The sequence below is a fragment of the Spermophilus citellus genome (genome assembly GCF_964194105.1).
Source record: "Spermophilus citellus genome assembly, chromosome: 11".
Lineage (NCBI taxonomy): Eukaryota > Metazoa > Chordata > Mammalia > Rodentia > Sciuridae > Spermophilus > Spermophilus citellus.
This window is the reverse complement of record NC_138192.1, coordinates 65,485,232-65,497,935: the sequence shown is the minus strand read 5'-3', so window position 1 is coordinate 65,497,935 and position 12,704 is coordinate 65,485,232. Positions and strand designations below refer to the sequence as shown.

The 12,704-nt window shown below is 38.2% G+C and overlaps 1 protein-coding gene across 7 annotated transcripts in view; it reads right to left on the bottom strand.

The window, feature by feature from the left end:
• Positions 1-4,290: 4,290 nt before the first annotated feature.
• TANK (TRAF family member associated NFKB activator) overlaps positions 4,291-12,704 on the bottom strand; it is an 83,221-nt gene continuing 74,807 nt past the window's right edge. For all 7 annotated transcript variants that reach the window (XM_081261720.1, XM_081261719.1, XM_081261722.1 and 4 more), the window contains 2 exons: positions 8,823-9,403; positions 4,291-5,117 (listed from right to left, as the gene is read on the bottom strand). In XM_081261720.1, the coding sequence (XP_081117846.1) occupies positions 4,941-5,117; positions 8,823-9,403 (758 nt within the window). In that variant the 3' untranslated portion in view covers positions 4,291-4,940. The remainder of the gene's footprint in view (positions 5,118-8,822; positions 9,404-12,704) is intronic.

Here is a 12,704-nt window from a genome sequence, read left to right as displayed (position 1 = left end):
TGAAGAAAAGATTGATGAATAGTTAATAAATTGCTTAATTTTGATGTTCATGGGGCACCTGAATCTCAAATTTATATTAATACACATAAAGTTAATTTTTCCTGCTGTTAGGTTGCTATTTTAACAGATTCAGACACTAGGGAATTTTCCAAGTGCCAGCTAATACTCAAGCACAGGATTCCCTCTGTGCACTTGTGTAGTTTTTCATATGAATAGGACCAGTGATGTCAATATAAAAATGCCAAAATGCACTCATCATTTTTATTTTATATTTGTATACTTTTATTTTGAAATATTACCAGTAGAGGGGCAGAGAGAATACTATAAATGAAACCTTTGTGTATGTATGACTGAGCTTTATCAAACCTTCACATTTGATTTTAAAAAAATGAGCAATTATGTGTGTAAAATTATGCAAAGGTAAAAGTCAGCAGAAAATAAAATTATACTACATAGATTATCTTTCAGCCACTTTCAATTTCCATCTATGGTTAGAGGGAAGGAGGTTTTATGATGTAAATTTCTGCACCTGGTTTGCTAAATAGCACTGAGCACATTAGAAGAAACTATACTCTCATTTGGTCCAAATCGAAACCCTTCTGTAATCCACTCAAGTCCTAAGAACATCAATGTTTTTAAATATCTAAATTTGTAATAGTAAAAATATTGTAATGGTAGAAATAAAAATGTATTTTAAATTCAACTATCAGCCTTTACGCTAAAAAATGTAGAGGAAGTTGTATGAAAACCGAGGTCCTGGGCTGGCCTGCCTCAACAGGTTTGTAAAATCTTTTTCAGCGTGGACTCAGATTTTGGAGGATTCTTTGTCAAGGGACAGCCATGGTGCTTCCGTTGTGACCATTTTTCTGCCGGACAGGGAATGGTGCTGTCTGAAATGTCTCGTCCCAATCGCCCCACGGTGTATGCGGCAAGGGGTAGGTTGGCCCGCTTCTCTAAAGGCTTTTCTCTCAACAGCGACAATCATAGATGTATCTCTGAAGGTTCAGAGGGCCCCTTAATCTAGTCTTGGGGTCAAGAGGTCAGGCCTTTGGAAGCACAACAAATGCTAAGACCCTTTCTGTGCTTATTGAACGGGATGCTTCTGGTTCTGGTGGGGAAGACAGGGTAGCAACAGGGAGATTTTGCTGGTGGATGATCACGCAGACTCGCAGGAGGCCAGAGGGGCCTGGCAACTCCAGGCGGGCAAGGAGCTGCAAGAAGCCTTTTGGGTGGCGGCCCCATTAGGGCAGGGCCAGGTTGTGTAGTCGGTCCAGGGGTCTTTCTGGCTCCGACTTCTTCTCACCACTGGCTGTCCTGCGGCCTTCCTGAATTTGCTTGGGTGCCCACTCACTGCCCAATGCGTTCGATCCCCTGAGCAGAAAATGAGTAGGCGCAAGAACGCAGGATCCTTGGCCATTTCTCTAAGGCGTGGAACCCAGGACGCGAGCCCCGGTCAACAGGCCCGAGAAGCTCTCGGGGAGTGGGCGCTAGGCGCAGTCCGGGCCCTAGGGTGCACTGCCTGGCTGCACTCAGCAGGGCCAGCAGAGTGCCGCAGGGGGCCGTTCCGGGGCTCCCGGCCCGCGAGGCACGCGGTGGTGATGGCCAAGTTCCACTCGCCAGCGGCGGGAAGGACGCGCGGGAAAGCGAGGGAGCAGGAAGCGGGTGGCGGCGGCGGCGGGCCCGCTGGAAAGGAGGGAGCGCCGCAGGCGGGAGGAGGGGGCGCGGAGGAGGGAGGCCGGGAGGAAGGAGGGAGTGCGGCAGGCAGGCGGAGGGAGGGCTGATTAGCATGCAGCAGCGCTCGCGCGCCCGGCTCCATTGTTTTAACACCTCCCCTCTCCTCCGCGCCAATCTGTCACCGTTCAGCAGGCGAACGCTGCTGCCTCAAATGCTGCTCTTCTCAAATGAGACGGATAATTAGTTGCCCCGCACGAATGCCGCACTCTTCTCACCCCTGATTGCTATCACCTTCTTGCTCCTGGCAGTTTTGACACCTCGTAATCAGCCTGCTGCTTTTCTCTTTTCTTCCCGACTTCTGCTTCCCTACCCCCCTTTCCTTCGTAGTTGATTTATTTATTTATTACTATTATTTTAAATGCAATCCCGGTGCCTATTTGGACGAGTCCTCTGCGGACTTAACCTTCCGCGTGTACGCGTGTGCCTATATATGTATATGTAAACTAGGGTGTACGTGCGTGAGTCGGACGCGGGCTGGCAGTTTTGCGGGAAATACTGCTTCCACGCGGAGAGAATTTTGTCCTAAAGATATTTTTGGGAAGGGAGGAGCTGGGGAGAGGGACGGGAGGGAAGAGTTGGGGAGACCTCAATTAATGCTTTAAAGATCTCTTAGAAATTAACAAACTGGGGAGTCTCGGAATCTGCTGTCAGAAGCGTGTTTCCCCCTCTCTCCTCTAACAAGCACTGACAGTCTAATTACTGTAGCTACAAGCAGCTGTCGAGGCAGCAGCCCGGGAGAGAAGGCGCCACAGGCTGAGCGCACCCGACCGGCCCCGAACCCAGCCGAACCAGCCGAACCCGGCCCGACTCCGAGAGGGTGGAGAAAAGGGCAAGGCCTGGCACCCGACAGCCCCGGAGAGCCCAAGGCGGGCCTGAGAGCCAGCGGACTCGCTTATTGTTTCATATTTATGAAGTCTTTACCTTGAAGGTTAAAAGATGTGAAGAAGAAAGGAGGGGACTTGGGGGGAGTGGGAAGAAAATCTTCTAAGCTTCCAGCCACCCCTTTTCTACCTCCTTGAGTTCCCCCCACCTCCCGTGTTGGTAAAATAACCACGCAACCCGGGGCTGAGGGGGCGGGGTGAGCCAGGCTGGAGTGTAAGAAAGCAGATGTCCCCGCTGGCAGAAGCCTCAGCCTCCGGGGAAAGCTGCACCAGGGGGGCCCTCCCGAGGACATTCACCTCCCACTTCTCAGGCATCCCGCTCACAACTGCCTCGCCTCGGCGGGGGTGGTTTTTTCAGACTCAGCGTTTTGCGTGTGCAGCTTTTTTACCTGGGAGCTGTTCTTACCCGGCCACGCTTAGCAGATGCCAAGAGGCAGCCCCTGCACGACTCAGTAATAAGAGACAGAGGGAGAAACCTGGTCGGTACCCACTCCACCTCTTGAGCTGAGACCAGTACCACCTCTGCAGAGCTGGACAGGAGACTCCTCTTCTTTGGCCCAAAAGGGCCTCTGCCTCATAAGTTGGAGCTTAGGGTACTGCTGGAACCCCAAAGAAAACACAGTCCCCGGCTCTTACTAAAAGTAGTGGATGTGGGGGAAAGGATGGACAGGAGAAGAGGGGTCAGTGACTTTGAGTCTCAGTTCTGGGCCAGTTTTTATTTTATTTTAATTTTTGGTTATCGGTAAGCTAGTAGATTTCAACTATGTGAGGGGAAATCATCCTTTCTAGAAAGGAGGTAAAAAGGATCCCCTTTTCCTGAGATAGGTTCAGTGGTATATTCTGGCTGGTACACACTGGGAAGTTTTTAGTTTTAATTTTTTTTTGTGTGTGGGAGGAGTGAGAGGGGAGGCTGGGTGGGCGGGAGGAAGGGGGAAGGGAAGAGGCTTGGATAATTGTCTAGGCATTTCCATTCAGTCCCAGTGGCAAGGAAAGAGATGTACATGCCTCAGAACCCTTCACAGTGAATACCTAATAATCGCCATGTCACCTTGGTGAGGAAGATGTCAATGTGATGTGCTTGACACCCCGAGAAGTCGAGGCACCACTCTCATTCTTCCACAAGTTAAGGCTCTTCACAGTAGCACAGGGGCCTGCTCAAATCCCCCCATTCCAAACCCTCCAGTTTAAAACATTTGCTTCAGGAAGGCTTAAATTTCTATTTGAGAGCTGCAAATCAATGTTTGCTTCATAAAATGGAAGCTATGCCTCATATATTTTTAAAAACCAGGGGAAAAGATAAATCCCCAATGCAAGAATCATAGGGAAGAAAAAGGAAAGGAAGCCTTATTTTAAACAATTTTGCAGAATTCTGAATTTGGTATCCGTTCTTTCAAATGTCTTCCAGTGGCCATCAATCAGGCTGCTAACAATGAATAACAATTTTCTCAACAAGAATGTTAACGTTTCTAATCTAAATTAATCTAAGTTAATAAATATGGATAGTCCTCACAGGCTTTTATATTTGCTCCTATTAAAAGCAAATGTTACTTTAGAAAGTTCAGTTTGAAAAATGATTTTAAAATTCAAAGTGATGTACCATTGTAATACATGCCATTGTATCCGGCCATCGCCCTTCTATCAGGCTAATAAAGAGAAAACAGGATTTTTATAAACTTCCCACAAATATGACTTATTTATTTATTTACCTCAGGAACAAAGAACACTTTAATGATCATAACATAAGTAACTCTTTTAATATTTAATTCATTTTATCATACACATCATACACAGCAAAAATTAAAAACCACATATGTTATTAGAAATAATCTAAAGTGTTTAAATAATTATCACTGGGCATCGAATTTCTTGGATTTAGTATTAGATTTTTATTTTGTCTGCTATCCTCTTACAGATTTACTTAAAAGAAATTACTTGTAGTATAAATAATGTAATATTTTAAATGAAAACAAAACAAAATCCCCTAAGATTTACAACATTTTCAAACTCAATAGCTCTCACTAGAAATCCAAGCAATAAGCTTAGATATTTGATACAACATAAATTATGATTTTACAACTCTGTTAGCCACATCACTTTGAACTGTGGTAATAATACTGTAAACATGAATACAATGAATTGGTTTTTTTACAAGATGATCTTTTAAAAGATAATAAAAGTTACAAAATAAGTTTAGAAAAAAATTCAAATACCTGTGATATTAGATTTTTCTATAAATGATTCTGAATTTAATTTACAATCAAGTATTTGTAGTATTAATAACCCCAAATCATCACACAACTTGACATATCTGTTTTTAAGTGTGCCTTAAGTCTCCCCATTAAAGTGTGAATTAAGATGCCGGAGGAAATCCCCCCTGGATGTAATGGATGGTGGGAAAACTGCTTGACAGAATTCACATACTCGGGGTATATGCAGTTCTGAGTCTGAGCCACTTAGTACCACTAAGTCAATGTCTTGATTAGGAAAGGGCTTCCAAAGGGGCTGCAGGAAACAAACAAAAACATCTTCTGTTACTTGTACTCAAAATCAACTTACATTGAATTTCAAATTTAAGTATTTGAATGATTATGTATGAGATTATAAACAAAATTCCCTAATATGAAAGCATATTACCTTTCCATGGAGTTAGCACGAGGACATGACTCAATTCTTTTTCATAAAGGACATAACCAAACTCTGATTAAAAATCACTTGGGCTGGGGGTGTAGCTCTATGATAGAGTGGGCTCCATCCCCAGTACCACGAAAAACAAAACAAACAAACAAACAAACAAACAAAAAGAACTGGGAACACACTTCCAAATTTTATCTTATTTAAAAACACTGCAACTGTAGCACGAGCAATTTTTAATACTCAATTACGTCAACAGCAGTAGTTTAGGAATAAGTCAATATTTAATAGGACATTTTAATTAAATTCTATTGTATTTTATAACAGAAATCTTGAGTAATAGGGCTTTTATTAACACATGGCACACTGCACATGTGATTACACTGCTTAATCCAAAGCAATGTAAATTTCCCTACTTTGATAAGCAAATACTTAATATATACATACATACATATATATACATACATATATATATGAGAAACAGCATTTTGATTTTTAAAAAGAAAATTTTTCTTTTTAACTACTAAGCAGATTCTATGGGTTCAGTATTTTGGGAAAAACTTAAATATTTGAATTAATATTCAACAAAATCTACCATCAGATACATTCTTTCTTCTTATTTTGCTTCTGTTAGTTAATAGTTTGGTTTTATTCTTTCTGAATAAAGTGAAACTTGTCAACATTTGTCCAGTTAAAGAATTATGGAAAAAATATAATTTAATAGAACAACCTCTATTACAACTACCAGCAAATAAATGCCTTTCAAAAACTACATTTATCTTAAAAAAAAAATTCTAGAAAGAGGAGATATAGCATTTAGCTTAATAGTAGGTGCCTTCAGGTGTTGACGGAAAAATTTCTTACTATCCTTAACTGTATAGATTATTTTAAAAAAATCTTTCTTACCTTGACATACATAAATTACCTGGACATAGCTAAATTCTGGTATTTTGAGGAGAATCATCCCATGAAGCCAATTTAAAAAGAATCCTTTATGCTCCTATTACTAATATGTTTGTAAAGGAACACAGCATAGTCTAGCATCTGACAGTTTTCATTCCCTTAACTTCCTTCATTTCAGTTAAACAATCATTTATTACATAAATAGTATATTACTAATTGAAAAAAAGCATGGCCTGTTTTCTTATAAACATCTTACTGGACAGGTATACACTCTGTGTAAATACATAAAATATGTCTATGCAGCAAGATTCAGTATAAACGGCTTATAATAACATGGACTTAATTCTTTTCATAAGAAATATAGTAATATTTAAAATGGAGATTATGTAAAATTTGGGGCAAAATAATTTTTTTTAGAAAAATATTTTCTATGAAAAAAATTGTCATGAGTATATAAACAAAAATTTAGTTGAGCTAATTACGAAACAAATTTTCCTATCTGCATTTTAAACAAAAAAGGTTTAATGAAAAATTGATATGGCTACAGATAGAAGATTTAAAAAATTTAACCTAGAAGTAATTTAGTTTCCAAATTTGATAAGCCAATCTTCCACTGCCAATTTATCTTCAAAAATCCTTCTCCAGTAGGATCTATAGTAGGAACTATCTAATAGTTCAGATTTAGTCTCTTCATAGAGTTTAGTTAGGAGCCCAATCACTGACTCAACAAAAGTTAGAAATATCACATGGAACAAAAATAAGCTGATTGTTTTTAAATCTTTGCTATGATAACTGCATGTATAAAATAGGTGTTTAGTAGTACTGATTGATATAAAGTAAAAACTTGTAATATGTAACCAAAATCACTTCTATTACTATGAACAACTCAAGAATTTTTAAAAAATATTTTTATTAGTTGTTGATGAAATTTTTAAATTATTTATTTGTATGTGGTGCTGAGAATTGAACACAGTGCCTAACACATGCTAAGCAAGTGCTCTACCACTGAGCCACAATTCCAGCCCCACAACCCAAGAATTTTGTATTCATCATATGAACTTTATTTTTAAAAAAATTTTGATGGACCTTTATTTTTATTTATTTATATGCGGTGCTGAGAATCAAACCTAGTGCCTCTCACACACACACACACACACGAGGCAAGTGCTCTACCACTGAGCTACAACTCCAGCCCTGAACTTTATTAATACTAATAAAATACTAAAATGTTTTTAAAACCCATTTTAAGAACTATTCTTTCAATCTGAAACTGTAACATGGCCTTCAAATCATACTATTTTTTTTTGCTTTTTCTGCTAAAATATCAATTGTCTAACCTTATGCCCCATGTCTTGTGATAGCTCAACACCAATTCTCCTGCATTTTTTAAGTTGAATACTTTTCCATCAAGTTGTAATCACATACCAGCTGTTTCCCTTGCTGCAGTATAGACAGCAAATGTACAATACAGGGTGCCATCTACTGAAACATGCATGCACAGACTAACTAGTCAAAGAACAGGCAAGAGAGATAAAGGAGAAAAAAGTAACAAGCATTAGAACTGATATAGTTCACAGCTCTGCAGGAATTCTACTTGCAATAAATGAAATTGTTTAATTTGTTTCATTTAGTAACAACTATAACTGAGACTGATGTGAAATAAGGTACAATGTAGAACATAGGTGAGTTTAAAATTAAGGCTTGTCAGCAATGCCTAGTTTTTCCGTTACTAAAATACACTACTGCTTAACTACTGCCTTCTTTGCATGTTGATGAAAAAGTCTATAACCTATAGGAGTACTTAAAGCCAAAGGATATTTAATCAAGTGTTTAAAAGAATTAAATATCTCAAAGCAGAGACCATCAAACAAATGTTTGCAAGTTATATAGATATTTATGTCAATCTGTATTTTTATAAGCTTCTGTTTACTGTAACAATTATGTATTTTTAATTTGCCCTCAGGCATTATAACTTTTTTTTTTTAAACAAATAGAATCATTCTGTGGTAGAATCTGAACCTACAAGGGAGAGTAAAAGTGGACTGGTAGGCTATAAGTAGTCTTCAAGCTTGTTGGAAACATTAAATATTTGACTAAAACATATGCAGACACTATTTAAAAAATGTATTAGGTGGCGATATTAGTGTCAGATTAGCAACCAAAACAAGCATTAAACCTTACAGATCTATGTACTGTAAAACTGAGAATAGGAAGTATTAAATGACAATTTATTTTGATAAATAGGAATATATTATGCAATAATTTACTTATAGATAACTGTATTCCTATGAAGATTCAGTATGATATATACAAACTTTTTAATAGATAAACACCATTTATTTCACATTATGAAATTTAATGATGAATTCTGTTAGTACAAGTAAACAAGCTTTGAATAAGAGACTAAGAAACTGGTACCATACTAGATATGGATAAGGCTTACATGCATTTTAAAATCTGTCATAAATTTTATGATAGAGCTTTAGCATATTCATCTTTTAAAATTTCGTGTCCTTTACCACAGGACTTGCATGTTTTACTGAAAGCTTTTTAACTTTGGCTAATTATTAATTTCAAAAGGATGTCCGATAATCTAAAAGAGAGGCATATCTGTGCACGTGTGGCAAAATGTGTGTTCACACATAATAAAATATGTTAATGCAAAACAGTTACCTGCTGTGGTCCTCGGATAGCTTTTCCTGGGGAATCCAGTGAGGAAAAAGGTGCATCTGTTGGGTCCTGAAGTGGGAATGTTTTTACATATAACGCATTTTGGTCTCCAGGAGGAAAGCATGGAGCTCTATCCAGAGTTGTCCTGATACAAGTGTTCACAAGATTTGAGGGTTTTGTTATGTCAGTTGTTTTAAGGTTTTGTATAGCTGAAGCTATGGGGTCAATTCCCTGAATTTCAAACAGAGTTTCTTCTGTCTTAAGAAAGTTTCCTGTGTTGTTTCTGAGCTCCATATTAAATTTGTCCTGGCACACTGCCTCGGATGTGCTAGGACCAAAGATGTTGGGTCTCTCTGGAGTGCTATGCAAAAAAGTAGAGTCACTGTCCGTAGGTGGAAACTTGACATTGAATTTAGAAAGTGATTCAAAAGAGGTGTCTTCCTCATCCTGGCCCAGTCCTCTTGGTGTGACAGATGTGATGCATGGTGCACCTCTATTTATATCATCTTTAGCCTGAGGCTTAAACAGCGCTTCTTGTTTATCTGTTTTATCCGTACACTGTATAGGCACAGAGCACTGTGTTTCTGGGGGGGGGGGGGAGAACACAAAAAGGAAACATTTACATTCAAATCATTCTTAAAAATTTGTTCAATCAGCTTTGAACTTATAAGTATTATTTTTTCTTTTGGTTATTATGGCAACTGAAAACAACTGGGGTTTTTACATTGCTACCATCTTGCATAGGAATATTATTGGCCTGCAGCAGGTGAAGTAGAACAAGCTTATTAGTAACAGTTTAACTACTTTGTCTTTTCCTAGGTCTTTTGCTGTGAGCTTTGCATTTTTGTTCACAGTTGCACTGCTCCACACTTAAAAAAACATTTGCTTATAGCGCATACATTTAAACATTTTGTCAATATCGGAAACCGCAACTGTGAGCTTGCTTAGACAACTAAGTTGTTAAAAGGGAAAATACTTACTAGGTATATATATGTAAATTAAGTCATTTATTATTTACTACATGAATTAGATGATTTATTCCCCCCAATATCACTGTGTAACTAAGTATCTCATTAATCAGTTTAGCCTTTGTCTACTCTGAATAATCCTGCTCTCAATAATATGAGGGAGCAGTGATGGAGGCTGGGAAGAAGGAAGAGGATGGAGGCAAAAGATGCAATTTGGGGATGCATGTAAAGAAAACCGCATGTGAATGTATGACTTTCTCATACAAAAAAGGGGAAAGGGGTTGTGGATATCACGTAGGCACCAGGGCTGACGTAGTTCTAAATAAAACCCTAGTTATTCAACAAATTCAGCTATATAGGACATAGTCAAAAACTAGAAAGAAAGAACTTCTGAGGAGTCAGAGCTTCAAGTCCATAGATAAATGAATTAAGTTCTATTCTCACTTTAGATTTATTCAAATGAGCTTGATGTTTCTTTAGCTCATAGCTGGTTTGAAACAGCAAATTAAAAGGGGGTATGAGTTGTTAAAGCAGGGAAGAAATCAATAAGAGCTGGAAGCATGGGAGGCAAGAAAAACAAAAATGCAGATGTAAGATCTCAGAAACCACTACTAATAACATAAGATCAAAAAGAGTTATATTTTGCAATACAAAAAGAAAAAAAAGATCAAAGCATTTCCCATGTTAATGATACTCAGATACTAGAAAAAGTTAACTTATGCTCCACAATATCATTTTAAGAGGGCAGTGAGTTTGGTAATGTAAGTATTCTTATTCAGTGGATAAATAGTAAAAATTAAAAAAAATTAGCATCATAAAAAGATTGTTACCAGTGAAGTTGTACATCACTGAGTACAGTCACAGTGATGTGGGTTTAAGTGAATAGGGTGCACTGAGCACCTTGCATGGTTTCTATCCATGTTTGTAGCCATCTAACAAATGTCAGTTCCTTTGTATTCCTCTGACTTTTGTAGTTTCATGACACCTCTCTATCCTTTGCTAAAGCACATTCTGACACAGGATATCTTGTCTTTGGATATGATATGCAACCAACTTCTTTAGTCATCCAGTCATATACCTACTACTTCTCTTTCGTCCACACCATCGCCTCTTACTAGATTATTACAACCTTTGAGATGCTTCCATGCTTCTAAAGTCGTCTCATATTCAATTTTTTCTCTATATTGCAACTTTCCCTTCTATCCTCTTTCTAAAAATAATTTTTCTAAAGTTCAAATCTGGTCATTTTATCTTTCTAATAAAACTCCCCAAACCCTTAGTCCTTAGAAAAGCATTTATAATTGTTCAAAACTGGCCCCTTGGTCACCTTTTCCATCCTTACTTTTCACCATACACATTTTACTTCATACTCCACATGTAATGAACTTTGTGCAGTTTTCCAAAATAATCATACTCTTGTCTCTGGACCTCACATGCTGTGCAAATTGCCTGATTTGTCCTGTCTTTTCCCATTCTCTTTTCCCAACTCTTAATTTGCTCTTCATATCTTAGCCTAGACATTAGTTTCTCTGGATGGTTCTCCCATGACTCTTAGGTGCCCTGAGGACTGAACACTGTGTGTTATATTTCTATGGATGCCTCTCTTTCTCCCATTACAGTAGATTTTCTGAGGTCCTAAATTATGTTCTGTTTCTCACTTTCCTGTCCAGTATCCTGCCCTGTGCCTGGCACACAGTATGCCCTCAATAAATGAATTCTGAATGAATCTGTATTCTTTTCTTCACAGAGTCTAGAATAATAACCTACTTTACTACATACTCTGTGACTAAGAGTACTATAATTGAAAACAAGCTCAATTGCTTAGTTGGATTTCTCTGACTCCAAGGTTCTTGAACAGTCCATTAACTCTCAAGTAGTCATTTTTCCTGACAGTAGACTTGAGGGTGGCAAGAAATTCTAGGAAACAATAATCAAATTCTGTAACACCTGAGAAGGAGGAAAGACTTATTAAATGATCTTCACAAGATCAGGGTGAATGCTTTAGAATCTGCTGTTGCTGCTAATGGCAACAACTATTAACGTTAATCGCCCTTTCATGTGCCGTGCACTGTTGTAATTGTTATATGTGTCTTAATTCATTTAGTACTCAGAATAATCTCAAGGTAGGCACTATTATTATCCCCAATTCATGTGTGAACAAACTGGGAGATGGAAAGGTTAATTCCAAGGCTACACAGCTAGTGAGTGGTATATCTGGCACTGGAACCCAAGCAGTCTTAAACTCGAGTCTGTACTCACTCGGAACCATTATGCTAAATTGAACATGTTGGTTTCTATATATAGAGAGGAGTCCTCAAATTGACAGAAAAGTGCTTGGAATTACTTTCCTTGCAGTTGACCTATCCCCCTTGCAAAGAAAACATGGAGAAATCAAACAGCTGTAATAAAGCTGATATTTTCTTTTAGCACAGCTAGCTGCTATACAACTTCAGCCACATTAAAATAATTTGAGTTAATCTGCTCATGTGATGAGAGTAAATATCTATTGAAAGGAGATTTAAACCCAGGATTCCTAAGGCTACTAGAAATCTGAGCTTAGAAAACTTAAAAGTCAAATAAGCTGCATGAAAATACTTGTCATCCTGACACCATACAGAGAACCATGTTGAGGTGAGCAAATAGTTTTTCTATTTTGTCTGTTTCAGGGAAGGAAAAGCAAGCAAGATGCAAAAAATTTCCAAATTCTGAGTACAGCTACTCATTAGATTACTTCTCAGTCTAATTACCATTAATACTGACAAAAAAAATTTACCCGATTGTAATCCCTAATCCTATATATTCTTCTTTCCTAATTGCCAATGAAATAGGATCCTCCCTTTGGATCAAACACAATTTTTCCTTAAGACATATTTGCTAAACATACATTTCTATCTTTATCCTTTCTCAAGACTATTGC